Source organism: Acipenser ruthenus, chromosome 35 (assembly GCF_902713425.1).
Source record: "Acipenser ruthenus chromosome 35, fAciRut3.2 maternal haplotype, whole genome shotgun sequence".
Classification (NCBI taxonomy): domain Eukaryota; kingdom Metazoa; phylum Chordata; class Actinopteri; order Acipenseriformes; family Acipenseridae; genus Acipenser; species Acipenser ruthenus.
In genome coordinates, this window is record NC_081223.1 from 10,488,086 (window position 1) to 10,512,973 (window position 24,888).

At 45.2% G+C, this 24,888-nt stretch overlaps 2 protein-coding genes across 3 annotated transcripts; both read left to right on the plus strand.

Moving 5' to 3' along the window:
- The first annotated feature begins 2,562 nt into the window (after nt 1–2,562).
- LOC117395441 (GTP-binding protein Rit1-like) lies at nt 2,563–15,191 on the plus strand. 2 transcript variants are annotated; one of them, XM_059007327.1, is made up of 6 exons: nt 2,563–2,726; nt 5,435–5,593; nt 7,550–7,606; nt 7,803–7,876; nt 8,132–8,323; nt 10,409–15,191. In XM_059007327.1, exons 2-6 carry the CDS (start codon nt 5,482–5,484, stop codon nt 10,628–10,630), a joined length of 657 nt encoding a protein of 218 aa, XP_058863310.1. In that variant the 5' UTR covers nt 2,563–2,726; nt 5,435–5,481; the 3' UTR covers nt 10,631–15,191. The 2 variants fall into 2 exon arrangements, with proteins under 2 accessions (XP_058863310.1, XP_058863311.1); XM_059007328.1 differs by lacking the exon at nt 5,435–5,593 and having other exon boundaries at nt 2,566–2,726.
- A 1,209-nt stretch (nt 15,192–16,400) lies between these two features.
- On the plus strand, nt 16,401–24,558 carry LOC117395430 (peroxisomal membrane protein 11B-like). The gene is made up of 4 exons (XM_059007594.1): nt 16,401–16,732; nt 20,883–20,998; nt 22,440–22,641; nt 23,975–24,558. The coding sequence occupies exons 1-4, from the start codon at nt 16,677–16,679 to the stop codon at nt 24,360–24,362; spliced, it is 762 nt and encodes a 253-aa protein (XP_058863577.1). The 5' UTR covers nt 16,401–16,676; the 3' UTR covers nt 24,363–24,558.
- The last annotated feature ends 330 nt before the right edge of the window (nt 24,559–24,888 follow it).

Here is a 24,888-nt window from a genome sequence, read left to right on the forward strand (position 1 = left end):
ATTGTAAGTCGCCCTGGATAAGGGCGTCTGCTAAGAAATAAATAATAATAATAATAATAATATTTATAAGCGCCACAATCTAGGGATATACAGAGTGATTCATGAACAGTACACCATAGATAAAACAACCCTATTGAAGAACATGTTGGAATGAAACTTCTGCATTGGGTCAAGAAACGTTGCAACTACGCTGGGTGCTGCTGTTGTGTGATTCTGATACTGTGCGTTGGAGGCTGCTGCAAAATAATTCCATTACTCTAACCTGTTAAGCACCTCTGTTGCTTATTTTGGTCCCAGTTGTGGAGTTTTGAAAGAAACACGTCATAGTATAAAATGCATTTTAAAACCTGATATCTGGTGCTATGTAATCTCTTTGCAAGCCATGTTTTCGGATAGTGTTGCACCTTCTGATCATTCCCCCTGGAGGATGTGTTGAAATCGTTCCCACCCCTTCGCTGGCTTCTTTCCTGTCATTGACCGTCCAGCTGCTTCCCCCGTTCACAGGCACACGCTTTCAGCTGGACACATGGCGATGAAGTCACTGCCGAAATGACCTAGGGAGTGCAGGCAGAACAGATTTACTGACGGGAAGGCATGGGAATCGAGAACTTTCTTACCCAGTGAAGTGCTAGGTGTTTTACAATGAGAAGACGTGTTTCCTACAAGGTGTTTCTTTCACAATTGCACATAGGAGGATGTGTGGTCCAGTGGTTAAAGAAAAGGGCTTGTAACCAGAAAGTCCCTGGTTCAAATCCCACCTCAGCCACTGACTCATTGTGTGACCCTGAGCGAGTCACTTAACCTCCTTGTGCTCCGTCTTTCAGGTGAGACATAATTGTACGTGACTCTGCAGCTGATGCACAGTTCACACACCCTAGTCTCTGTAAGTCACCTTGGATAAAGGCGTCTGCTAAATAAACTAATAATAATACATTTTTGTGCACAGCAGATTTTACTTTTAAAGACAATAAAATATAAACTCTTCTTTAGATCCTGATATTAAACTATGTTCAGCAGTCTACTTAGTGGTTTCATACTGGTAGTATAATATGTACTAGTAATAAGAAACCCCCAAAAGGCTGCTGCCTGTACATGTTCTGCTGTTTCAAGTCACTTTGTATGTATTTAGTGTGTTTAATTTATTTGTGCATATTGTGTTTTTATTTTTCATACAGCAGACAATTGTACATATATTGTGGTAGGCAAAGAACAGACCTAACAAAAATAATAACTAGAACTGCCAGGCAGTTTTACAGCTTCCAAGCTCAGTAGCAGTTGGGCAAGCTGTAGCATTGCAGCACAAGTGACAGCAACAGATCAGTTTTATGGAGCAGTTTCAATTCAAAATACTGCATTAGCTCATTATCTCACCTTGCTTTATAACTTTGAACAGCATAGTAACCATGAATCTACACACTAGTGAAGTTGATACATGTTTTAGCATTGGGCATACTTTTAAATTATATGAACAATATTATTCTGGGATCATATTTTAATATGATTGTCATTGTTTGCGTAATTAACGCAAGGAGTGCGATCTGGCACAGTTTTTAAGTTGATTTGAACCCGGACCGCCCTGCCCTGCCCTGTTCGACACTGTACAGAGCGGGCTTTAGGACCTGAGAAACGCCCTTTCTAACGCAAAAGCAGTGGGTGCGTTCACGGAGATCATTCTGCGCAGATTCTGTGCAGAATCTGTCGATTTTAGCCAATGATCTTCTAAGAATGATCTCTGTGAAGCACCCATTGGCTAAATCCTCCAGCTTCTGCGCAGAGTGATCTCCGGGAACGCACCCATTGGCTAAATCGTCCAGCTTCTGCGCAGAGTGATCTCCGGGAACGCACCCATTGGCTAAATCGTCCAGCTTCTGCGCAGAGTGATCTCCGGGAACGCACCCATTGGCTAAATCGTCCAGCTTCTGCGCAGAGTGATCTCCGGGAACGCACCCATTGGCTGAATCGTCCAGCTTCTGCGCAGAGTGATCTCCGGGAACGCACCCATTGGCTGAATCGTCCAGCTTCTGCGCAGAGTGATCTCCGGGAACGCACCCATTGGCTAAATCGTCCAGCTTCTGCGCAGAGTGATCTCCGGGAACGCACCCATTGGCTAAATCGTCCAGCTTCTGCGCAGAGTGATCTCCGGGAACGCACCCATTGGCTAAATCGTCCAGCTTCTGCGCAGAGTGATCTCCGGGAACGCACCCATTGGCTAAATCGTCCGGCTTCTGCGCAGAGTGATCTCCGGGAACGCACCCATTGGCTAAATCGACCAGCTTCTGCGCAGAGTGATCTCCGGGAACGCACCCATTGGCTGAATCGTCCAGCTTCTGCGCAGAGTGATCTCCGGGAACGCACCCATTGGCTAAATCGTCCGGCTTCTGCGCAGAGTGATCTCCGGGAACGCACCCATTGGCTAAATCGTCCGGCTTCTGCGCAGAGTGATCTCCGGGAACGCACCCATTGGCTAAATCGACCAGCTTCTGCGCAGAGTGATCTCCGGGAACGCACCCATTGGCTAAATCGACCAGCTTCTGCGCAGAGTGATCTCCGGGAACGCACCCATTGGCTAAATCGTCCAGCTTCTGCGCAGAGTGATCTCCGGGAACGCACCCAGTGCATTTGCTTGATGTTTATACCACAAATTCATAAACTGCTGTGGGATCTTATTTTTTTTTGGTGTTCAAAAAAGTTTAAATAATTATGAAGCTGGAAGCGTACTGACCCAGGTAAGCACATTCAACTTTATAGAGCTTTTCCCACGAAGCTGGAAAAGTTTGGGGTTTCTTTAAATACGTTATGTTTTCCCTTTTTAAAAAAAACCCGTTTAAATCTTACGAGTTTGAAGAGAGTTGTGAAGTTCGGTTGCCACTGAAGTGAAAATAAATCTTTTTGGCCTTTATTTACATTAATATAACTTACCGTTAACTTGTATTGTATCGGCCATTGTAATACTTTTTTTCGCTGAAAGGTTACTTTATGATAATGGTGTCAGCAGAAATATTTATACATTTATACATTTAACTATTATTATTATTATTATTTTCCCTTTGTGGAAAATTCTGTGTTATTGTCTACACGATACAGATATAAATTGCCGGTATCGCGCACAACGCCCTTGGCAACAACACTCAGTATTTGTTTGTCGTAATTATTAAAGTTGTATTTCAAACGAGTTCAAACTTTTGCGTGTTTTATGCTTTTTCTTTTCTGTTTCTACCTGTAACGTAATTTAATTCGATAGGAAGTGGGTGGAAAAAATGTAATACTGACATTACCCGACGCTGGGCCTAGTGGCAACCAGGCGCCTCGGCGTCTCGCTGGAATTACATTCGGCGAGGGGCGGCTTGGGATCGGAGAGCCTCGGACCTGAGGTGGCGGTTAAACACAAATCTGAAACGACTGAACAAAAATAAATAAATACGTGTTTATCAAGCAGAAGCATTTTATTTTACAGCTATGACTCCATTAGAGTTTAAATAAATAAATAAAATAGCTGAAATGCTAACAAATGAATATAAAATAGATTCAAGTTGTTGCCTCAAAAATGTGACTTGCTGATTTCCTGCTGCATTTGCGTTTTGCCGGTGCACAGTGTAGGGGAATGGTAGTCATTTTCATATTTATTTGTGATCAAAGCTCACACATTTATTCACATGCTCCAAGAAGTAACGCTGTACTGTTTTGCACGTATAATTTGATGCCGGTACTGCAGCTGGTATACTGTGGGGATCTAGACCTGGCCATGACACTACAAGTTCATTTTTGGATCCTAAAGTCAAGCCAGTGAACCAATCAGGCGCCGTGTGCCTGAAGTCGCCACAGAACCGCTGTTTTTTGGACGATCTCATAATGAGACGCAACGATAAGTAAACCACTGCATACAGCTCCTTTTGAAATGACTTTACAAGAATATAGTACAGCCTGCTGTTGATGTGATGCAGCTATTTGAAATGGCTTGATGGAAATGACGTCACATAGGGCGTGGAGTAGTGGTCAGGGCTCTGGACTCTTGACCGGAGGGTCGTGGGTTCAATCCCAGGTGGGGGACACTGCTGCTGTACCCTTGAGCAAGGTACTTTACCTAGATTGCTCCAGTAAAAACCCAACTGTATAAATGGGTAATTGTATGTAAAAATAATGTGATATCTTGTAACAATTGTAAGTCGCCCTGGATAAGGGCGTCTGCTAAGAAATTAATAATAATAATAATAATTCATTAGCTGTGCTTTTTAAATTATTATTATTGTTATTATTATTTATTTCTTAGCAGACGCCCTTATCCATGGCGACTTCCAGTTGTTAAAATGTGTGAAAGAGGAACTCCTAGTTTAAAGGCATGCTCGTGACAGCATGCTAGGACCTCTGACATGTGACAGAGTGGGGGAGGGCTGTGTGGACATAGTCTACTGCCTGCAGTGTGTGTGTGTGTACTCTATATATATATATATAGAGAGAGAGAGCATCAAAAGAAACTTATCACTATTATAACACATTTATTTTCGAAAAAAAGGTATATAAGTGATGGACATTGACAAAATGTTTTTGGTTTCCTTTTAAACACTCGATCATTCATCCTTGACCATGACACGCTTGAGTGACTATGACTGAAGCAGATGCACTTAATCACCTCATTAGTGAGACAGTTGATTGGACGCTGGATATGGAGTGATTTCAGCTGTTGAATTGCAAGCTTGAATAAAAGCAATAAAGAAAATCACAGAAAATAAAACAACATGCCACGTCTGTCGAGAGAGCAGCGCCTTCGTGCGATCGGCATGTTGGAGGCTGGACTAGGGCAGCGTGCTGTGGCTCGCCGTCTTGGGTGCTCACAGCCAGCGATTTCAAACCTGGCGAGACGGTATAACCAGACACACTCTGTCAATGACAGAGCCACCAACTGGGAGACCAAGAGTCACAACACCTGCCCGAGATCCACAGATCATTCTGCAGCATCTTCGTGATGTCAATTGTTAACCAGCACAATAAAAAGTCACTGCACCTGCTCTAAAACAGAGTTTGTCATTTTTCGATCACATCTAGTGAATTTTATCCAAAGTGATAAATTTATTTTCTCTTGCTTCCATACAGTTACTCTTAACAGCTGCCCTGGTAATTCTGTTCCTGTAATCTGAACTGAGATTTATAAATTTCATTAATGAGGGAGTGGGCACAATCAGACCACAGTATGCAAACTGCACCCTTCAGACTGACAGAAGGTGTAAGGGCAGCTACAATGGGATTCTGACATACCAGCGGTATCTAGTAGTTGATTGCAATATTCCTATTTTTGTGATTTGGACCATGTTAATACATTGTGAGCAAAGTGTCTCTTATTACCATTATGTAATAGACGCCCGACACACAGCTTATTATAAGTCTGAGGGATCTTGGGTCTTTGTGTCACTCCTCACTGACCTTCTACCTCTCTCCTAAGGCTCTGCATTGTGACCTCATCATCATCGCCGCGGCAACAGGAAGACAATGGATTCCTGCTCCTCCAATAGCAGCGGCCGGCAGCCCAGCTCTGTGTCTTCAGGCCAGTCCCGCGAGTACAAGCTAGTGATGCTGGGGGAGGGAGGGGTGGGCAAGAGTGGTGAGTACCAGGGGTGTGAGGCTTTGTATCGCTGAATCAAGGATGCTTTCTGTGCATGAAATACATTGTATCGTAATAACAGGTACGTCTCCTTTGTATCCTGATACAAGGACAGAAGCTCAGCTCGTTTTAGTTCACCAGTGGGTCTTGAATGAAGAATGTGGTTTTTTTTATAGCTGGTATGAACATGCATGTTCTGTCTCATTTTCATTTAGTTTTTATCTAACAAAAAATCCTACATCGTATATCGACCAAGTAACAATCTACAATAACCGATGCATTGAGGACGCTTTCTTCAGAAGCAAAAAAAACCAAAAATGGTTCACAAAACCAATTTATTATTATTATTATTATTATTATTATTATTATTATTATTATTATTATTATTATTATTATTATTATTATTATTAATTTCTTAGCAGACGCCCTTATCCATTATTTTTACATACAATTCCCCATTTATACAGTTGGGTTTTTACTGGAGCAATCTAGGTAAAGTACCTTGCTCAAGGGTACAGCAGCAGTGTCCCCCCCACCTGGGATTGAACCCACGACCCTCCGCTCAAGTCCAGAGCCCAAACCACTACTCCACACTGCTGCCCTATTGCATAATATTATTATTATTATACAGTAATATTTGCAGTGAGATTGCACTTCCTTTGTCAGTAGTCCTTTGATCAAAATTAAAATATACAATTTGCTTCTTTTCAAACTGCACACTGGAGACCCATGCAGCTAGTACAAGTAACGCAACAGGCAGATTAATGCAATCATTTTGGAGCTGCAGTAGCTTTTAAGTCTCCACGAGAAACTTTTAAGATCATAGCTGCTGCAACTTTACAAAGGGCCCCTAACAGCAGACTCCCAGCCCCTGTGGGCTTCAGTGAGCCTGTTGCTATGCAGCTACCTGTCGCCTAGCAACACCGTTGCCTTGTTTCAGGCTGAGATGAAAAGCAGCTGTTACCATGGAGACGCCGGCCTCACCTGGAGTAGGTGCTGTCGAGCTCAGCTGTAGAGTAATAAAAAAAACAAAAAAACGCAGACGCTGGCACGGGGATTCATTCAGGAATAATTCATGTTAATAATTCAGAATGGCGTTTCAGATGAACAGTACCAAGGGATTATGAAAGTCACTAGGCCAGTAGGACAGTGCTGTGGAGGAGGATTCACCTGCCAAGGGCCGGGCAATGGTGGCACTTATCTGTAGGTTATTAGCTTTCATTGGGATTGCAAATCCTTCCTTCCTGTGGTAAAACAGCAGAGTACGGTTTCAATTCACAAACCTCTTACAGAGTCCATTGACAGCATAGAGACTTCAGCTTGATCAGCAACCTCTGCAGTCACAAGTGCCTTTTAATCCTGTTTTAACTGCCATTAATTCTGACTTTCCAGTTAGTTTCCCTCAAACACACACACACACACTACATTTCAATCGCATCTCTCTCTCTCTCTCTCTCTCTCTCTCTCTCTCCCTGTTTCTTTTTCTCTCTCTTTTTTTTCTCTCTCTCTCTCTCTCTCTCTCCCCCACACACACACAATAGAGGGGAGACTGAATTAGTTTCTTCCTCCTTTTCCAATTAAATTAAGTTAAACTTATTTAAATGAATCCTCCAAAATCTCTTGATGGTCTGATCTAGAACAAGCAGGTTGATTACAGGAAGTGAGAGAAAGGGATACAATTATCAATAAGAAGTGTCCAGTTTGAATAAATTATCAGGGCACAGTATCTGATTGGTAATATGGTGAATAAAGAACAACCGAAGGCGATCGTTTTATCGAGGGTGACGCTGTAAAACTAAGCGAGCAAAGCTTCGAATGGCTCGGACATGTTGCCCAGGCCCTGAGAGAAATCTACAGCCTTATACACAGTTCTTGAAGGAGGACAGGAAGGTTTTTAAATGTGTTGGCATGTTTCACGGATCACATGTTTTCTTATTTTCTTCCTGTCTTCTCCAGCGATAATCATGCAGTTCATCAGCCACAGGTTTCCAGAGGATCACGACCCCACCATCGGTGAGAGGGAGGGAGTGAGGGAGGGGAATAGAGAAGGAGAGGGAGGGAGTGGGAAGAGAGAGAGAGAGAGAGAGAGAGAGAGAGAGGACCCGAATGATCTCAATGGCACTGCAGTCAGACAGACTGGCATTGCAGTGGTTCTGTACTGCGTAACGTGACGGTGTGCATGTGGGTGTTTTTTTTTTTTTTTTTCCAGAGGATGCTTATAAAACTCAAATCAGAATCGACAATGAGCCAGCCAACCTGGACATACTGGACACTGCTGGACAGGTGAGAGAGAGTGAGAGTGGCTTCACTTTCAGGGTGCTTCGACACCGTATATCCGTACAGAGTCACACACCTGCAAACTCTAGCGATTTAATTAAGTCTTTAAGTCCATTTTTGAACTTTCATGGTGTTTAGCTTAAATGTGTCAATGCAATGTGTGGGTCTCTGTGTCTCGGTGAGTCTGTCTCGGAGTGTGTGGGTCTGCGTCTCGGTGTCTCGGTGAGTCTGTCTCACTGTGTGATGCCCTCCTCTCCCCAGGCTGAGTTCACTGCGATGAGGGATCAGTATATGCGCGCCGGCGAGGGCTTCATCATCTCCTACTCCATCACAGACCGGCGCAGCTTCCACGAGGCACGCGAGTTCAAGCAGCTCATCCACCGCGTGCGCAGGACCGCCGACACGCCCGCTGTGCTGGTGGGGAACAAGTCCGACCTGCAACACCTGAGACAGGTAAGAGACACACACACACACACACACTGAGACAGGTAAGAGACACACACACACACTGAGACAGGTAAGAGACACACACACACACTGAGACGGGGAAGAGACACACACATCTCAGACAGGTGATGAGAGACGCACATTGACACACTGACACACTGACATACCCTAGACAGATACAAGACACTTGCACACCCACACACACTTATACACACACAAGACTGGTAACACACACACACACACACACACACACACACACACACCTCGGACGGTAAGAGAAACACACACACTGACACACCCGAGACAGGCAAGACCCCCAGAACAAAATCTCACAGCAATTGCAATGCTGTAAATGCTGTAAGTTTGAAATGCTGTAAACCGTTCTGTGATGTTCTGCAGTGCTTGTGAAGCACGTCTGTGTCATCGCATGGCGAGGGCGGGCGAGGGTTGCCCAGGGTCTGGCTGGGATAGTGGAGGTTGGTGTGATGGCTGGTGATTCAGCACTCCTGGAATCCCTAGAGAGGATCTGTGGCAGTGTGCGAGGGAGGAGCGGCCCAGGAAAGGGATATTTGTATATCTTAATAAAAGCTTGAGGGGAGGCGGATGCACTAATAATAGCACTCTGAGTTTTTAAAGAACTTCGTATTTCCTCTGTTAGTCACTGAGAGGCTGCTGCAGGAAGCAAGGCACTGATCAAGTGTGTGTGTGTCAGGGTGCGGGTGTGTGTGTGTCAGTGTGTTTGTGCTCCTATCACAGCATGCAGTTAAGGCACAATGTAAGATACTGATATAGGGAATATAGCAGACATACACACAGACAGTCACAGAAATGCACACACAGAGTGAAGCTTGACTGCTTTAGACAGAAACAATAGGGGACCCGCATGCACTGACACTACCTTTTATAAAAGTTTACCATGGCATTTTTCTCTCCTGTTTATACAATGCATTTACCATAGTTTATCCTGGTGTGCCATGTTTATTAATATGCTTTACTATACTGTGCTGGTCTTTGCAATCCTTGCCTATGCTTTGCCATGCTTTCGCTGTGCTTTATTACACTTTGCTGTGCGTTTGCTGTTGGAAACTTTTCTAAGAATACACAAACCACACATTCACACACACACACACACACACCCCCCACACAAATACACAAACCACAGTCACACACGCTGTTGCTTCCTGTGTCTAAAGGCTTGAGTGAGACTATATATTGAAAGATATATATATAATATATATATATGTGTGTATATAGTACACACACACACACACAGTGACTCTGACAAGAAATTCACACAGTGCAGCTGCTGCTGGACACAGCTTCAAACACACATCGCGCCTGACTGCACAATTCAGTCACTGGGGATCTGGAAAAAACAAGAAGCCAAGGATTCCAGTGAAGCGAACAGCTTCAACTCGGAGTCACTCATCGCTGCTCCTCTGCATCCCTGCTGAGTGGAGAGTGCGCAGTTCTGGAAGGGTTATCTTCATTTTAATACAGTTTCAGTCGAATCAGTTGATCTAAACAGTGGAGTCTTAACACAGGCACTGTTTAAATATTCTGCTCACTGTTGCTGGGCCCTCTACACTGTACTGCAAGGACTGGTTTTAAGGAAGGTTTTTGTCCAGGACTCATTTTTAAAGCCAGTTTTGATGTTTCAGAGATCAGGGATGGAAATAAGACTCCTGTTGCAGAGCAGTTACACCCATTCCAGGTTTTATGATGAGCTTGATTAGCCCCAGTGTGTATAGGTAACAAGCTCAGGTGTGTCTTATTAAGCTCCTAGTAAAACCAGGAATGGATCAAACTGCTATGCAATGGGAGCCTCCCGTCCGTGGAGATGGTTTTAAATGTATTTATTTTTTGATCGCAGACAAAGGAACAAAAATCTTGAACAGTCTTTATAGTATTGTAAATCGGAGTCCTTTCTTTTTAAACATTTTAAGAAATATTCAGTTAATGCACAGAGATTATGAAATCAATTCAAGGACTTTATTTAAGTTAGGTTTTTATAGATTTGTTTCTGTTGAGTGATATGAAGGAAGGTTTCTTCCAGGCCTGTTTGATGTGAAGCCCGTCTTGCCCCCGCAGGTGTCGCGGGAGGAGGGGCAGGGGCTGGCGCGGGAGTTCCAGTGCCCATTCTTCGAGACCTCGGCCGCGTTCCGCTTGTTCATCGACGACGTGTTCGTGGCGCTGGTGCGGCAGATCCGACAGCACGAGAAAGAGGCTGTGATCGCCATGGAGAGGAAGAGCCGGCACCACACCTCGGTCTGGAAGAGACTCAAATCACCGTTCAGGAGGAAAAAGGACTGAGCCGGGAGCACACACTGTACACACGCACTCTCACACGCACGCACTGTCTCTCACATGCTGTACACACGCACTGTGTCTCACACGCTGTACACAAGCACTGTCTCTCTCCCACACTGTACACATGCACTGTGTCTCCCACACTGTACACACGCACTGTCTCTCACACACGCACTGTCTCTCACACACGCACTGTCTCATACACACAATGTACACACGCACTATCACACGCACGCACTGTCTCTCACACGCTGTACACATGCACGGTGTCTCACACACTGTACACATGCACTGTCTCACACACACACACACACACAGAGTGCCTCTCTTTTTAAATTGGTTCAGATCACTGTGCTGGAAGTAAAAAGCCCTAAAGCTGAGCAGATCACACTGACACACACACACACACACAACACTCTATTTTAATAATTTAAACCGCGGCAGTTCTGAGTACGTCCGCTCTCTAACTCTATATTAATCCAGCCTCCGTCCCCCATGTGTTTGTGGGGTTCTCCGGTCGCTTGGTTGGACCACACAGCACAGCCCGGGTCCACGTGCAATGCAGGTTACATGCAGGCACACTGAAACGCTTACAGAAACACACGCCTACTCTCCCTCTCCGAAACCACCTTCCTGACACCATGGGATCGGAGCTCAGTGCTTTAACCCTTCGTGCGCAGAGCAGCTTGGAAGATGGTTTGGTCTAGTTGGAAGCCTCTTTCAGTATTTCTCAATCCAGCACTACTGACTGTTTTAATGGTTATGGATGATACAGCATCGCCCGATCCACTCGATACATGAAGAAAAACAGCAGATACCTACACTGTTGGACTTGTAGTGGGATTTAGGTTTGTTTTAGCATTTCTTAATTTGGCTCATAATGTGGTTACACTAGCACTTATATTCTTGTTATAAGGCTGCATGCATGGCCTCTTATTGGTGGGTCCCGACTGCAGCGTTATAAATGATTAATTTTCTGAATTTTATGTTCGGAGGACTAGATTTATTTTTTTGCTTTGCAAGAGCACAAGGTAAGGGTAAAAAAAAAAAGAATGGATTTGTGTTCTGAGGTGCTGTTTAGACAGAGACGCGCTGTCGATGATTATTGATTCCCTCTCTGTGTCTCACACCCACGTTATTGATTATTAGGTTGCAGTTTTCTTGCTCTGGTTGTGTAGCTCTGCTGTGGGACTGCGGGCTGTTAAACCTGGTTGACTGTGCTGCACTGACCCTGCTGTGCGCTGCCAGACAGTGCCTTGTGCTTTCTTAGATACAGCGAGACTCCCAGAGTGAGTTACTCGACACCGCAGCCAGCACAGCCACCAAACCACAAAGAATCATCTCGCAATTGTATTGTAGTATGAAGTTCATTTATTTTAATTTAGGATTATAAGAAGTGGTTTATCTTTTATGGGGTGCGCTAATGACAGTTTGGAGTGAACAGCTCTGAGATCCGTAGGCTCTTCCTGCTGTCCTGAGCAGAATGTCAACCAAGCCTTTAAAACCCCATTCTCCTGCTCCCTCAGCCAACCCCCCCCCCCCCCCACACACACACGCAGTCTATTCTCTCCTTCTGACTCCTCCCTCCTCCACCTTTACATCATCTTAACCCTCTTCATGGTCATCCACCTGCCTTTGATCATGACAACTTCACTTAAAGGGGTAGCTTTGTAGGACGGCCGTCCATTTCCCTTCCCTGTGTCTTGAGCCCCCTTCCCTTACCCAGGTGGTCTCCTCCTCGGTCCACTTCCTTTTTGTCCCGCAGACAGAACAGCGACTCCTCCTCAGGCCAGGAATCCTTCTGCTCGGACGCTGGGTCACACAACTTGACCCTTTTCCTGGATACACTGACCTAACTGTCCGTGTCCTCCGAACCCGACAGGACACTGTCCACTTGCGCCTCCCGTTCCTGGTGGGGAGCTCTGGCTGAGACGCCACTGAGTGAGATCAGACTCCGAGGGAAGGAGCTCCAATGCAGCTTCTGCAGAATCAATGATGAGCTGAACGCAGAGTCTCTCTGTCGCTTTCCATCTCCCCCTCCCAGGCTGATATAGACCGATGCACACTCAGTACGATGCTTTTCCAAGCCTTTAAAACCCCATTCTCCTGCTTCTTAAACTACACAGCAGAGCTGGTAAAATACTCGCAGGAAATCCTCTCGGATGTGCATCACCGTCATTTCATAGGTCTTGAATTTTCCTGTCTTTGGTTTGATTTATTTATTTATTTTTTTTAATGCCATTACCTTTGGGTAATATGACCTTGCCAGGTGGAGAACATGTGGCATTGCATTTGAATCATAGCCTATTACTGCAATACAGTATTTTTTTTTATATATCAGTAAATGTAATTCCTTTAGTAGCATTTTAAATACACAGTTTACATAGAATGTAAGAAACTGTAATACCTACAAATGAATTGCAACTCCTATTAGGTAAGATTGACTTGTTAGTTTTATTAAAAGTAAGCAAGCTTTTCATAGATCTCTCGTTTCACTGTGATGACATACTTCAGCTGCTTGTTTTATTTGGGGTAGGTTTGGTTTATATGCACCATTCAGCCCTCAGTCTCTGGTGTTTGCAGTGCGACTGCAGTGTGAGCTGTTTTAAAGATAAAGGGGTTGTTTGTATGAACACTTTCCCAGTTGTATTTGATTAGTTGGTCCCAATTAGTTTGGATGATTAGAGGTTCTGCTGTATTACCCCTCAGCATTGTGACTGGAGAAATAAGGCAGTGTGGTTCTGGTCACCTAGTTACAAAAAGAATATTGCTGCTCTAGAAAGAGTGCAAAGAAGAGCAACCAGAATTATCCCGGGTTTAAAAGGCATGTTGTATGCAGACAGGCTAAAAGAATTGAATCTATTCAGTCTTGAACAAAGAAGACTACGCGGCGATCTGATTCAAACATTCAAAATCCTAAAAGGTATAGACAATGTCGACCCAGGGGACTTCTTTTGATCTGAAAAAAGAAACAAGGACCAGGGATCACAAATGGAGATTAGGTAAAAGGGCATTCAGAACAGAAAATAGGAGGCACTTTTTTACACAGAGATTTGTGAGGGTCTGGAACCAACTCCCCAGTAATGTTGTTGAAGCTGACAACCTGGGATCCTTCAAGAAGCTGCTTGATGAGATTCTGGGATCAATAAGCTACTAACAACCAAACGAGCAAGATGGGCTGAATGACCTCCTCTCGTTTGTAAACTTATGTTCTTCATGTGTTCTTAAAGAAATGGGCTTGTAACCAGGAGGTCCCCGGTTCAAATCCCACCTCAGCCACTGACTCGTGTGACCCTGAGCAAGTCACTTAACCTCCTTGTGTTCCGTCTTTTGGGTGAGACGTTGTTGTAAGTGACTCTGCAGCTGATGCATAGTTCACACACCCTAGTCTGTTATCTTGTAAAGGGCTTTGTGATGGTGCTCCAGTATGAAAGGCGCTATATAAAAATAAAGATTATTATTATATCCCCCCCTCCCCCCAAAAAAAAGTACTCAAAACAAAGTAATCTCTCCTCCTCTCATCGCTACAATTTAGTACCAATCTATGGCAATTCACTTCTGCATTGTTTTAAAAGCTGACTGGAAGCTCAGTTTCCTCTCATCCGGGTTGTAAAGGTGGGGAAAGGACAGTGTTTCTTGTTTTGCGTTATCAGCACACCCTATAGCATTAAAGTGAGAGAGGGGAGGGGGGAGAGAGACTGTTTGGTATTCATTTTGTCCGCCCGATTTGTGCTGAGACTGGAACCTTGGATTTGCACTTTCTTTTCTGAACTCGTCTCTCCGTTTTGAAGAAGCCGTGTTGAATGTCGGAGACCTGCGAAGGATGCACGGTGTGAGATTCCCAGCATCGTGTTTCCTAATGACTGTGCGCATCTACACGTGGAATTGTATTTATTGTATTTTTGTTTTAGTTTTTGTTTCTGTTTAGTAAATGTTACAAAAACTCATGAGAATGACTTCCTTCAAATATTGAAATAAATGCCTTCTGTGATTTCCTTTTGTAAGTATGAAGATTCTAACAATAAAGTGCCAGGTCCTTACAATAAACCAGAATTGTTGTTGAATTCATATTTAGGATTGTTACAGAACTTTTACTTGTAATGTTTGAATAATATTAATAATAAAAGTTTGACATTCATTCTAATTTGAAGAGTACTGCAACATTCTCCGTCGAGTGCAAAGCTGTGCATTGGCAGACCACTAGATGGCGCTGGCTCTTGTATAAAGATACTTTCGCTGTCCTAGCTAGCCTGCGGTGCACGTCTCTGTGGCATGGAGCGTCTGAACTCTGATGAAAGCAATTTAACACGGCCTTATGAAGAAATAAAATAACAATGTTATTGAAGCTCCGTACTGTTTAAACAAACCAATTGCACTACCCTAAACACCCACCTGTATTGAACGCTGTTTGGAACCGGACCAGAAAGGACTCGTTTAACTGATAATTAGGATTTCTTTTGTATAGATTTTTTTTTCATTGGCGTCGTTTACTTGTTTCTTCCATTTGGCAATTTGTTAACAGTTTGTGTGAAACGTTTGTTTAAAAATAAAAATAAAAATATTGTTCTTGTCTCCCTGATATCTTTTTTTCATTAAAGTGGAACCGCATAAACTGTGAGGGAGTTGTACTGTTGGGTTTATGTTCTGTATATGTATTTAGTTAAAATACAATCTCTCCTCAATGGGATAAAGTTTGTTTCATCAGCCTTTGTAAAATGTTGCCCCCATGTGGACGAAGTGCGGAACTTTTTTTTTTGATTGGCCAGCACGGTGAACTTTGGGTAAACAATGTTTTTAAAAACATCTCTGTGTACGAATCATGTGTTAAGTTGACCTTACCGCTGGAAAAAAAAAAACATTTTCAAAGTGAGATGAGCGTGGAGACGTGGAATTGCGCGATGCCATAAACACGGAGCTTGGAATGCGGGCCTTAACTAACCCTGCACAATACCTCGCTGTGCTGTCCTGTGTAATGGGTGGAGTGACCGCGGTTAGGAGCAGTGACCGGGTCGCATCGGTGTTGTTCACGGGACGCCCCCATAGCCCCATACTACATTGCTATAATACAAGTTGAACCGCGGCCATGGTAAACACAAATAAAATCCTAAAGGCTACAGAGCCGTACTAACGAAACAATTGAACAGTAAGCAGCGTATTAACTGTCCCCTTACCCCGCTTTTTTAAAATTTAACTTTTATTTAACCAGGAAAGTCCCGTTGAGAAGTTTATTCCAAGACCACGGAGCTAGAAAACTAAGTGCCTTGTTTTCCAAATTCTGTACGAACTTTAGGAACTGAGAAACTTAGAAGAGTTTGAGATCTGAGATTATAGGTACTACTAGAGACAATTAACAGTGCATTGAGGTCATTTGTGGTTTTGCTAATGATAGCCTTTAATGATGTTTGAAATCATTCTGAATCTTTGAAAATGCACAAATACTGAGTTCAGGTGCGGCTCTCACCTGCCGCAGTGTGACCGAGGCTAGGTCAACTAGAACCAAGCCAGCGCCACCTAGCGTTCGTGACTTTGCATCAAGGCTTCCTTTGACGTTTGTGCACGCACGAGATGGTGGTGGTACTTGTCTCAGATAGAAATAATTCTGGGGAATGTAAACTAACAGGACTGCAAACAAAGTGGCGACTTATTTCAGCCCTACAGTTCTGAAGCCAATATAATAATATGTATTAAATGTACATCTGTATATCAAAATAATGTCAACCGTTATGAAAATGCGTTCCGATCAATATAATAACGCAATGTGCCAAGGCGCGCTTTTGAGTTTTGTCCCTCTCAAGACCCCGTCGGTAGAGAGGAAGTTTTTGGTTTTCAGACGGTCCTGGAGAACTCGGCGATAGTTTAGGGACCCGTTCCCCGCGGCAGAGAGCTTGGAGCCCGGCCACTGCAGGCTCTCCCACCCCACCCCGAGACGAGATCCAGGCCGGCAGCGGGAGGAGCTCCCAACACCGCACCCGACAGAGAGGAGCTCCGACTTCAGCGGAGGCCGCGGCCAGACCGGGGGCTCGAGTTGATAGTCAGTCCGGAAGGAGGCATGGATTCGTGGGTCCGGTTTAGCGCTCAGAGCCAGGCGAAGGAGAGGTTGTTCAGGTGAATAAAAAGAGAAAGGATAATAAATAAATAAATAATAAAAAAAACAGGAGAGACGTCGGGAAATAGACACCGTGTTTTTCAAGTAGGTACCTGTACAGGAGGTAGGCTAAGCAGGTTTAAACACATGACATTGAGAAAGTATGCAAACAAACACGTATTTATGTTACAGCATGGCCGATTTGTGTTTGTAACATGCTTAAAAGATACGGTAAAAATCTGTCTAAACTATAGTGACTTTGCCCTAGTCCACCTGCGACCCCCGTGTTCGCTAATAATGGAATGGTCCACAGCAGACCGGTCGTTATAAGCAGGCGTGACTTTGCTTATATGAGAGGTGCTGCCTTCGCGTCATACTTTACAGAAACCAGCGTTAATATCACAAAACGAGAAACAATCTTCACCTTTTGATTGCATTACTTCGATTGGACGGGTATTAGTTTACTAATAGACATTGACAGCCGTTTCTCTTGTATTGGAATTAATTAAAGATGTGTCTTTGAAATCCCCTTTCATAATTACTGACGGGTGTATTCAGAAGTTTCCGTGCTTCACTTCAGCCTGCACCCTGATAAGGAGCAGCTGGGCTGTAGAGCATTTTACAGCTCTGTTGAGCCACTGTGAAAACTCCCAACCCTTTGCGATGCAGTTTGATCCAGACCTGGTTTTACTATGAGTTGAATCAGACACACAAGCTTGTTACCTATACACTGAAGCTAAAACACGCAGTGGGAGCCTTATCCCTGAAGAAAAGGTTTCGCTTGAAGTAATATTATTTGGTGAGGCTATCGGAGATCTTGTGACAAAGTTACTTGAAAACGCTCCCCCAGTTCAGTGAGATTGAAACAGCTGTCACACGACTGGGATAAGTCACCATTTTCCAGCTACTGGAAAGCCCCAGAGTGCTTGTGTAATAGGCAGAGCCGTCACCATGAGAGAGACCAATCAGCCTCACAAAGGTTGCATTCTCAATTAGGAAGACATGTGCAAAACCCCATGATGTTTCAGCCTTGCATACTTGAATTGGCTGAAGTCTCTTGTGTTACTCCATGCATGGTATGCATTATCGAAGTGCTGTGTAATGCACAGTACAGATAAACGCTTGCTGTTCAGCCACTGAGGTCAGATATAATGTCTTGAACTCAAACGGATGGTAAAGTGAAGCTGGACTCCTAACTTGTGCTGTTAGTAAGCCAGCTTTTGCAAACACTAATAACACTGAGATTGTACACACACCTCTCAACGTTCAAACGGGACATTTCGACAAGGTGAACCAAAGAGAGTAAGTAGGTTCCAATTCCTTGTTTTTTTAAACTGGCCCCTGACACAGATATTGTTCTGCAGTTGCCTGCTGTAGGTATGTGTAACGAAGGCTAGATCACCTGTCTTTATATTATATATAGCACTGCTGTGTGTGGACAGAGTAAAACTAAAGGAAACTTGATCCAAAGTGGCAGATCACTGGATGGAGCTGGGCTGGCTCTTAGACACCATGACAGGCAGCTGAAGTCTTGAATAATTGCAATAAGAGCCACACAGAATGATTGAAAACATCATAAAAAGTCAAGGGGCAGTAAAAACAAATGGAATCTACTTGTTCTTTAAATGATTAACTTTAGGTTTAACAGAATCCTTAAGCAGGGATCGAAATAAGACTCAGAGCTAGTCCTGGTTTTACTACCATGAGTTTAATAAGACACACCTGAGCTTGTTACCAAGACACTGTGGCTCATGTAGCTCGTAATAAAACCTGGAATGAGTGAAACTGCTATGCAGTAGGAGTCTTATTTCCATCCCTGCTTAAGTGTTAACCTCGGTGATCACTAATCAGCCTATTGATAAGACCGTTCCTCCTTGCACAACGCTAGCGCTCGGACACCCAGCCTCCTCTCCGACTGAAATTCTCACACGCAGCGAGGCGGTCCATGTGAGCGCGGGTCATGTTGTCAGTTTTCGCCGGTTTAATTTGACAAGCTTATTAGAGCCGTTGAAAACATAAGAAACAAGAGCATTGTATTGTGACAGGCAGAAAGCCAGCAAGCATGATGAGCGTCCCGCGGAGGTGGAGGATGCAGCCCTTCTGTTCCACACAGTCACATGGAGCTGGCTGCACAGAGGGACCTCTCTGTGCATTAGGAGTGTGAAATGGATTGCCTTTTCATTATCACTGCCTTCTGGAAGTACATCATGCTGGATCTAATAATAATCCAGCTGTCTGTCTGTCTCTCTATCTGTCTGTCTGTCTATCTCTATCTATCTGTCTGTCTATCTATCTATCTATATCTATCTGTCTATCTGACTGTCTGTCTGTCTGTCTGTCTATCTATCTATCTGCCTGCCTGTCTGTCTGTCTATCTGTCTCTGTCTATCTATCTGTCTATCTGCCTGTCTGTCTGTCTATCTGTCTCCATCTATCTATCTGTCTGTCTGTCTGTCTGTCTATCTGTCTCTATCTATCTGTCTGTCTGTCTGTCTGTCTGTCTGTCTGTCTATCTATCTATCTGCCTGTCTGTCTGTCTATCTGTCTCTATCTATCTGTCTGTCTGTCCGTCTGTCTATCTATCTATCTGTCCGTCTGTCTATCTGTCTGTCTGTCTGTCTGTCTATCTGTCTCTATCTATCTATCTGCCTGTCTATCTGTCTCTATCTGTCTGTCTGTCTGTCTGTCTGTCTGTCTATCTGTCTCTATCTATCTATCTATCTGTCTGTCTGTCTGTCTATTTATCTATCTGTCCGTCTGTCTGTCTATCTGTCTGTATCTATCTGTCTGTATATCTGTCTGTATCTGTCCGTCTGTCTGTATCTGTCTGTCTGTCTATCTGTCTGTCTGTCTGTCTGTCTGTCTATCTATCTGTCTGTCTATCTGTCTGTATCTGTCTGTCTATCTGTATCTGTCTGTCTGTCTGATTTATTTATTATTATTATTATTATTATTTTATTTATAATACGGCTTGGAAAAACAACCACCACCTCTGATTGGTTAAACAGCATCACATGACTGCTGTAAAAATAGCGTATACGCTTGTCTTGCATACGGATGAGCTGCTGCTTCACACTGTATGAATGTTTAAATAGCTGCTTTATAAGCAAACCACTTCGGGCTGTGCGCCTCTCATGAAATATACGCACACCTGGGGGGTTAAAGGCCCTTGGGATCACCTCGGGATAATCACCACCCAGGGTGCGTATATTTCATGGGAACCGCACGGGGGCATTATAAATGAACAATGCCAGGTACAGCAGTGCTGCTCGTGTGCTATACAAAGAAAACCAGAAGAACATAAGAAAGTTTACAAACGAGAGGAGGCCATTCAGCCCATCTTGCTCGTTCGGTTGTTAGTAGCTTATTGATCCCAGAATCTCATCAAGCAGCTTCTTGAAGGATCCCAGGGTGTCAGCTTCAACAACATTACTGGGGAGTTGGTTCCAGACCCTCATAATTCCCTGTGTAAAAAAGTGCCTCCTAAAATGACTGAAAAAGTGCAGTATTCAGCGTTCAGTTGGTAGCAGCCTGTGTAAATGACACATGCCAGAGGCCCATCAGTTCATAGAGGGGATCCTATCTTACAGGATCGAATATGACAGGTTCTACTGTATATCTGCATGTCTGTGTGTCTGTCTATACACACACACACACTTGATAATGTGAAATGTAATGTTATGACACATGCTGTTGCTGTTATCTGCTGTGCCAGTATTGCAGAGGTCACCAGCTGTCCATTACTTTCAACCGGTGCAAAATAGTTTTTAAAACCTGATACAAATCAGTAAATCCCACTGTGTGAATTCAACAAATGCTAAATTGAAATCTCCCCTGTCAGGGTCCTGCTGTAGACCAGCTTTTAAACACAAGCCGATCACCTCGCTGCTGCTTTTCTGAATGCCATTTTTAAATTCCTTTTTACATTTCTCTTGCTGGTGTGTTCTGTCGACTGAGTTATGACCTTTTTTTCTCTCTAAACCTTCCTTGACCTGGCTTTGAGCGCTTATCTGGAGAATCCACACAGCCGAGCTCAGAACAGCCTTTCTCGTTCCATTCAGTCCATGTGAAAATACGACCCACTCGGATCAAGTACTTGTGCATGAACTGCTCCTTTCAGTGCTGTGCTGATGCGTTCCCCTCCATCTCTCCCCCTCTCTGTGTCTGCAGGGCTGCCCAGTACGCCTGCACACTCCTGGGGTACACCTTCCAGAAGAGCGGGGCGAGCCCGGACCTGGTAGCAAAGATCAAGCAGCTGGAGGCTCACATGAGCCTGGGGAGAAAGTGTGAGTAGTGCTGCTCTTCTCCTTATAAAAGCTTCCCACAGTAAGAGCACAGCAGAGTGTAATACAACACACTGAGTGTATGGTGAAGCACAGAGAGATATAGCAAAAATAGGAGTTAATTAATTAAAGACTGGAGTAAAGGCTTTGAAAATATGGCTCTTTAATCAAGCAGATAAATGCCTGGAACCGTGCCATGGTAAATGCACGCGAAGTGTCTGCTTTGCTCTTGTGTCCCTGTGTGTGTGTGATGTGCTGTGGCTGTGCCTCACAGTGTTCCTCTCTGGTCCTGTCCCTGTGTCTCTGATCTGCTCTGGCTGTGCCTCACAGTGATCCTCTCTGGTCGTGTCTCTGTGTCTCTGATCTGCTCCGGCTGTGCCTCACAGTGTTTCTCTCTGGTCCTGTCCCTGTGTCTCTGATCTGCTCTGGCTGTGCCTCACAGTGATCCTCTCTGGTCGTGTCTCTGTGTCTCTGATCTGCTCCGGCTGTGCCTCACAGTGATCCTCTCTGGTCGTGTCTCTGTGTCTCTGATCTGCTCCGGCTGTGCCTCACAGTGTTTCTCTCTGGTCCTGTCCCTGTGTCTGATCTGCTCTGGCTGTGCCCCAGAGTGTTTCTCTCTGGTCCTGTCCCTGTGTCTCTGATCTGCTCTGGCTGTGCCTCACAGTGTTCCTCTCTGGTCCTGTCCCTGTCTCTGATCTGCTTTGGCTGTGCCTCACAGTGTTTCTCTGGTCCTGTCCCTGTGTCTCTGATCTGCTCTGGCTGTGCCCCACAGTGTTTCTCTCTGGTCGTGTCTCTGTGTCTCTGATCTGCTCTGGCTGTGCCTCACAGTGTTTCTCTCTGGTCCTGTCCCTGTGTCTCTGATCTGCTCTGGCTGTGCCTCACAGTGTTTCTCTCTGGTCCTGTCCCTGTGTCTCTGATCTGCTCTGGCTGTGCCTCACAGTGTTCCTCTCTGGTCCTGTCCCTGTGTCTCTGATCTGCTCTGGCTGTGCCCCACAGTGTTTCTCTCTGGTCCTGTCCCTGTGTCTCTGATCTGCTCTGGCTGTGCCTCACAGTGTTCCTCTCTGGTCCTGTCCCTGTGTGTGTGATGTGCTGTGGCTGTGCCTCACAGTGTTTCTCTCTGGTCCTGTCCCTGTGTCTCTGATCTGCTCTGGCTGTGCCTCACAGTGTTTCTCTCTGGTCTTGTCCCTGTGTCTGTGATCTGCTCTGGTTGTGCCCCACAGTGTTTCTCTCTGGTCCTGTCCCTGTGTCTCTAATCTGCTCTGGCTGTGCCCCACAGTGTTTCTCTCTGGTCCTGTCCCTGTGTCTCTAATCTGCTCTGGCTGTGCCTCACAGTGTTCCTCTCTGGTCCTGTCCCTGTGTGTGTGATGTGCTGTGGCTGTGCCTCACAGTGTTTCTCTCTGGTCCTGTCCCTGTGTCTCTGATCTGCTCTGGCTGTGCCCCACAGTGTTTCGGCTGGGGAGCTCTGCAGACGCTCTGGAGGCAGCGAAGCGGGGGGTGCACCTCTCCGACAGTGTCCTGCGACTCTGCATCACCGTCGCCCACCTCAACAGGGCCATGTACTTCGCCTGTGACAACATCCTGTGGGCCGGGAAAGCCGGGCTCGTCCGCAAACTGGACCAGGAGAAGTGGAGCCAGCGGTCCTTCAGGTACTGGATCGGGGGGGCTGGGGTCCAACAACCTCTCCAGGTCACAGCTCCATTTCTTTAGAGCATTTTACAGCACCAGGGAATCTGCTGTAGTTTGGTGATACAGGGTGACCTGTAAGTCAGGCAGCACTGGCAGTGTTGTGTATTCTGCCCATTAGGATTCTCGCTGTTAAATCAGGCGGACACACCTTGTTGACCGTCTGCACCACACAGCAATCTGAACTCTTTGCTTAAAGACAATTCACGTCTGAAAGAAATAGAGACAACTAGTATTACCAGGTGTGCTTCTGCTGTCTGAGTTATGGAACTAGCATATCAATAGCAATAGAAACAGTAACGGTCTAAATAATAATAATAATAATAATAATAATAATAATAATAACAACATCATCTAGGGGTAACGATACACTAACTATCACTGTAGCATAGGGAAGCATTGTAAAGCACAGAGAGGTATGGTAAAGCATAGGGAAGCTTTGTAAAGCACAGAGAGGTCTGGTAAAGCATAGGGAAGCATTGTAAAGCACAGAGAGGTGTGGTAAAGCATAGGGAAGCATTGTAAAGCACAGAGAGGAATGGTAAAGCATAGGGAAGCATTGTAAAGCACAGAGAGGAATGGTAAAGCATAGTGAAGCATTGTAAAGCACAGAGAGGTCTGGTGAAGCATTGTAAAGCACAGAGAGGTCTGGTAAAGCATAGGGAAGCATTGTAAAGCACAGAGAGGTGTGGTAAAGCATAGGGAAGCATTGTAAAACACAGAGAGGTCTGGTAAAGCATAGGGAAGCATTGTAAAGCACAGAGAGGTCTGGTAAAGCATAGGGAAGCATTGTAAAGCACAGAGAGGCCTGGTAAAGCATAGGGAAGCATTGTAAAGCACAGAGAGGTGTGGTAAAGCATAGGGAAGCATTGTAAAACACAGAGAGGTCTGGTAAAGCATAGGGAAGCATTGTAAAGCACAGAGAGGTCTGGTAAAGCATAGGGAAGCATTGTAAAACACAGAGAGGTCTGGTAAAGCATAGGGAAGCATTGTAAAGCACAGAGAGGTCTGGTAAAGCATAGGGAAGCATTGTAAAGCACAGAGAGGTATGGTAAAGCATAGGGAAGCATTGTAAAGCACAGAGAGGTGTGGTAAAGCATAGGGAAGCATTGTAAAACACAGAGAGGTCTGGTAAAGCATAGGGAAGCATTGTAAAGCACAGAGAGGGCTGGTAAAGCATATTGAAAAACATGGCAAACCAGGGTATACTATGGTAAATGCACAGTATAATCATGGGAAAAACATAACTTTTCGAAGGGGTATAATAATAGTAACACTTGCCTCCTCTCCCTCCAGGTATTATCTATTTGCCCTGATCATGAACCTGAGCCGGGACGTCTATGAGCTCAGCTTGCTGATGGAGAGAGAGCTTCGGGGTCCCAAGGGCAGCAATGTGTGCTCCAGCCCCGTCTCGGAGAGCAGGGAGGCAGCGTCGGGGTCGGGCCTGGGCCTCCCCGCGCTGCCCCAGCGCCTGCGAGCGCAGCTCCTCCTGCTGGCCACGGTGCTGCGGTGCAACCCGCCCCTGCTGCTGGACCTGCTGAAGAACACCTGCGACCTGTTCATCCCGCTGGACCGGCTGGGTCTGTACAGAACCAACCCCGGCTTCGTGGGGGCCTGCGGGCTCGCCTCCTCCCTGATGTCCATCCTCACCATCACATACCCCTGGCTCAAACTGAAACCCTGAGGGAGGGGGCGCCACACACACACACACACACCCTGATACACACACACACACACACGCACACACAAACACACACACACACACCCTGATACACACACAAACACACACACACACACACACGCACACACTGATACACACACACACACACGCACACACACACACACACACTGATACACACACGCACACACACACACACACACACTCCCTGCTCTCCATCCTCACCATCACATACCCCTGGCTCAAACTGAAACCATGAGGAAGGGGACGCCACACACACACACACACTCACACGCACACACACTGATACACACACACACACTCCCTGCTCTCCATCCTCACCATCACATACCTCTGGCTCAAACTGAAACCCTGAGGGAGGGGACGCCACACACACACACACATGCACACACACACGCGCACACACACACACACTGATACACACACACACACTGATACACACACACACATACGCACGCACGCACGCACACACTGATACACACACACTTTTTCAGTGTCTTCATATTGAAGA

Excerpts from the sequence above, each read along its gene's own strand:
- LOC117395441 (XM_059007327.1), top strand. The coding sequence starts at position 5,482 with ATGGATTCCTGCTCCTCCAATAGCAGCGGCCGGCAGCCCAGCTCTGTG. Across the intron at positions 7,607-7,802 it reads GGATCACGACCCCACCATCG|AGGATGCTTATAAAACTCAA; the intron begins GTGAGAGGGAGG and ends TTTTTTTTCCAG. Across the intron at positions 8,324-10,408 it reads ACCTGCAACACCTGAGACAG|GTGTCGCGGGAGGAGGGGCA; the intron begins GTAAGAGACACA and ends TTGCCCCCGCAG.
- LOC117395430 (XM_059007594.1), top strand. The coding sequence starts at position 16,677 with ATGGATTCGTGGGTCCGGTTTAGCGCTCAGAGCCAGGCGAAGGAGAGG. Across the intron at positions 16,733-20,882 it reads GCGAAGGAGAGGTTGTTCAG|GGCTGCCCAGTACGCCTGCA; the intron begins GTGAATAAAAAG and ends CTGTGTCTGCAG. Across the intron at positions 22,642-23,974 it reads TGGAGCCAGCGGTCCTTCAG|GTATTATCTATTTGCCCTGA; the intron begins GTACTGGATCGG and ends CTCTCCCTCCAG.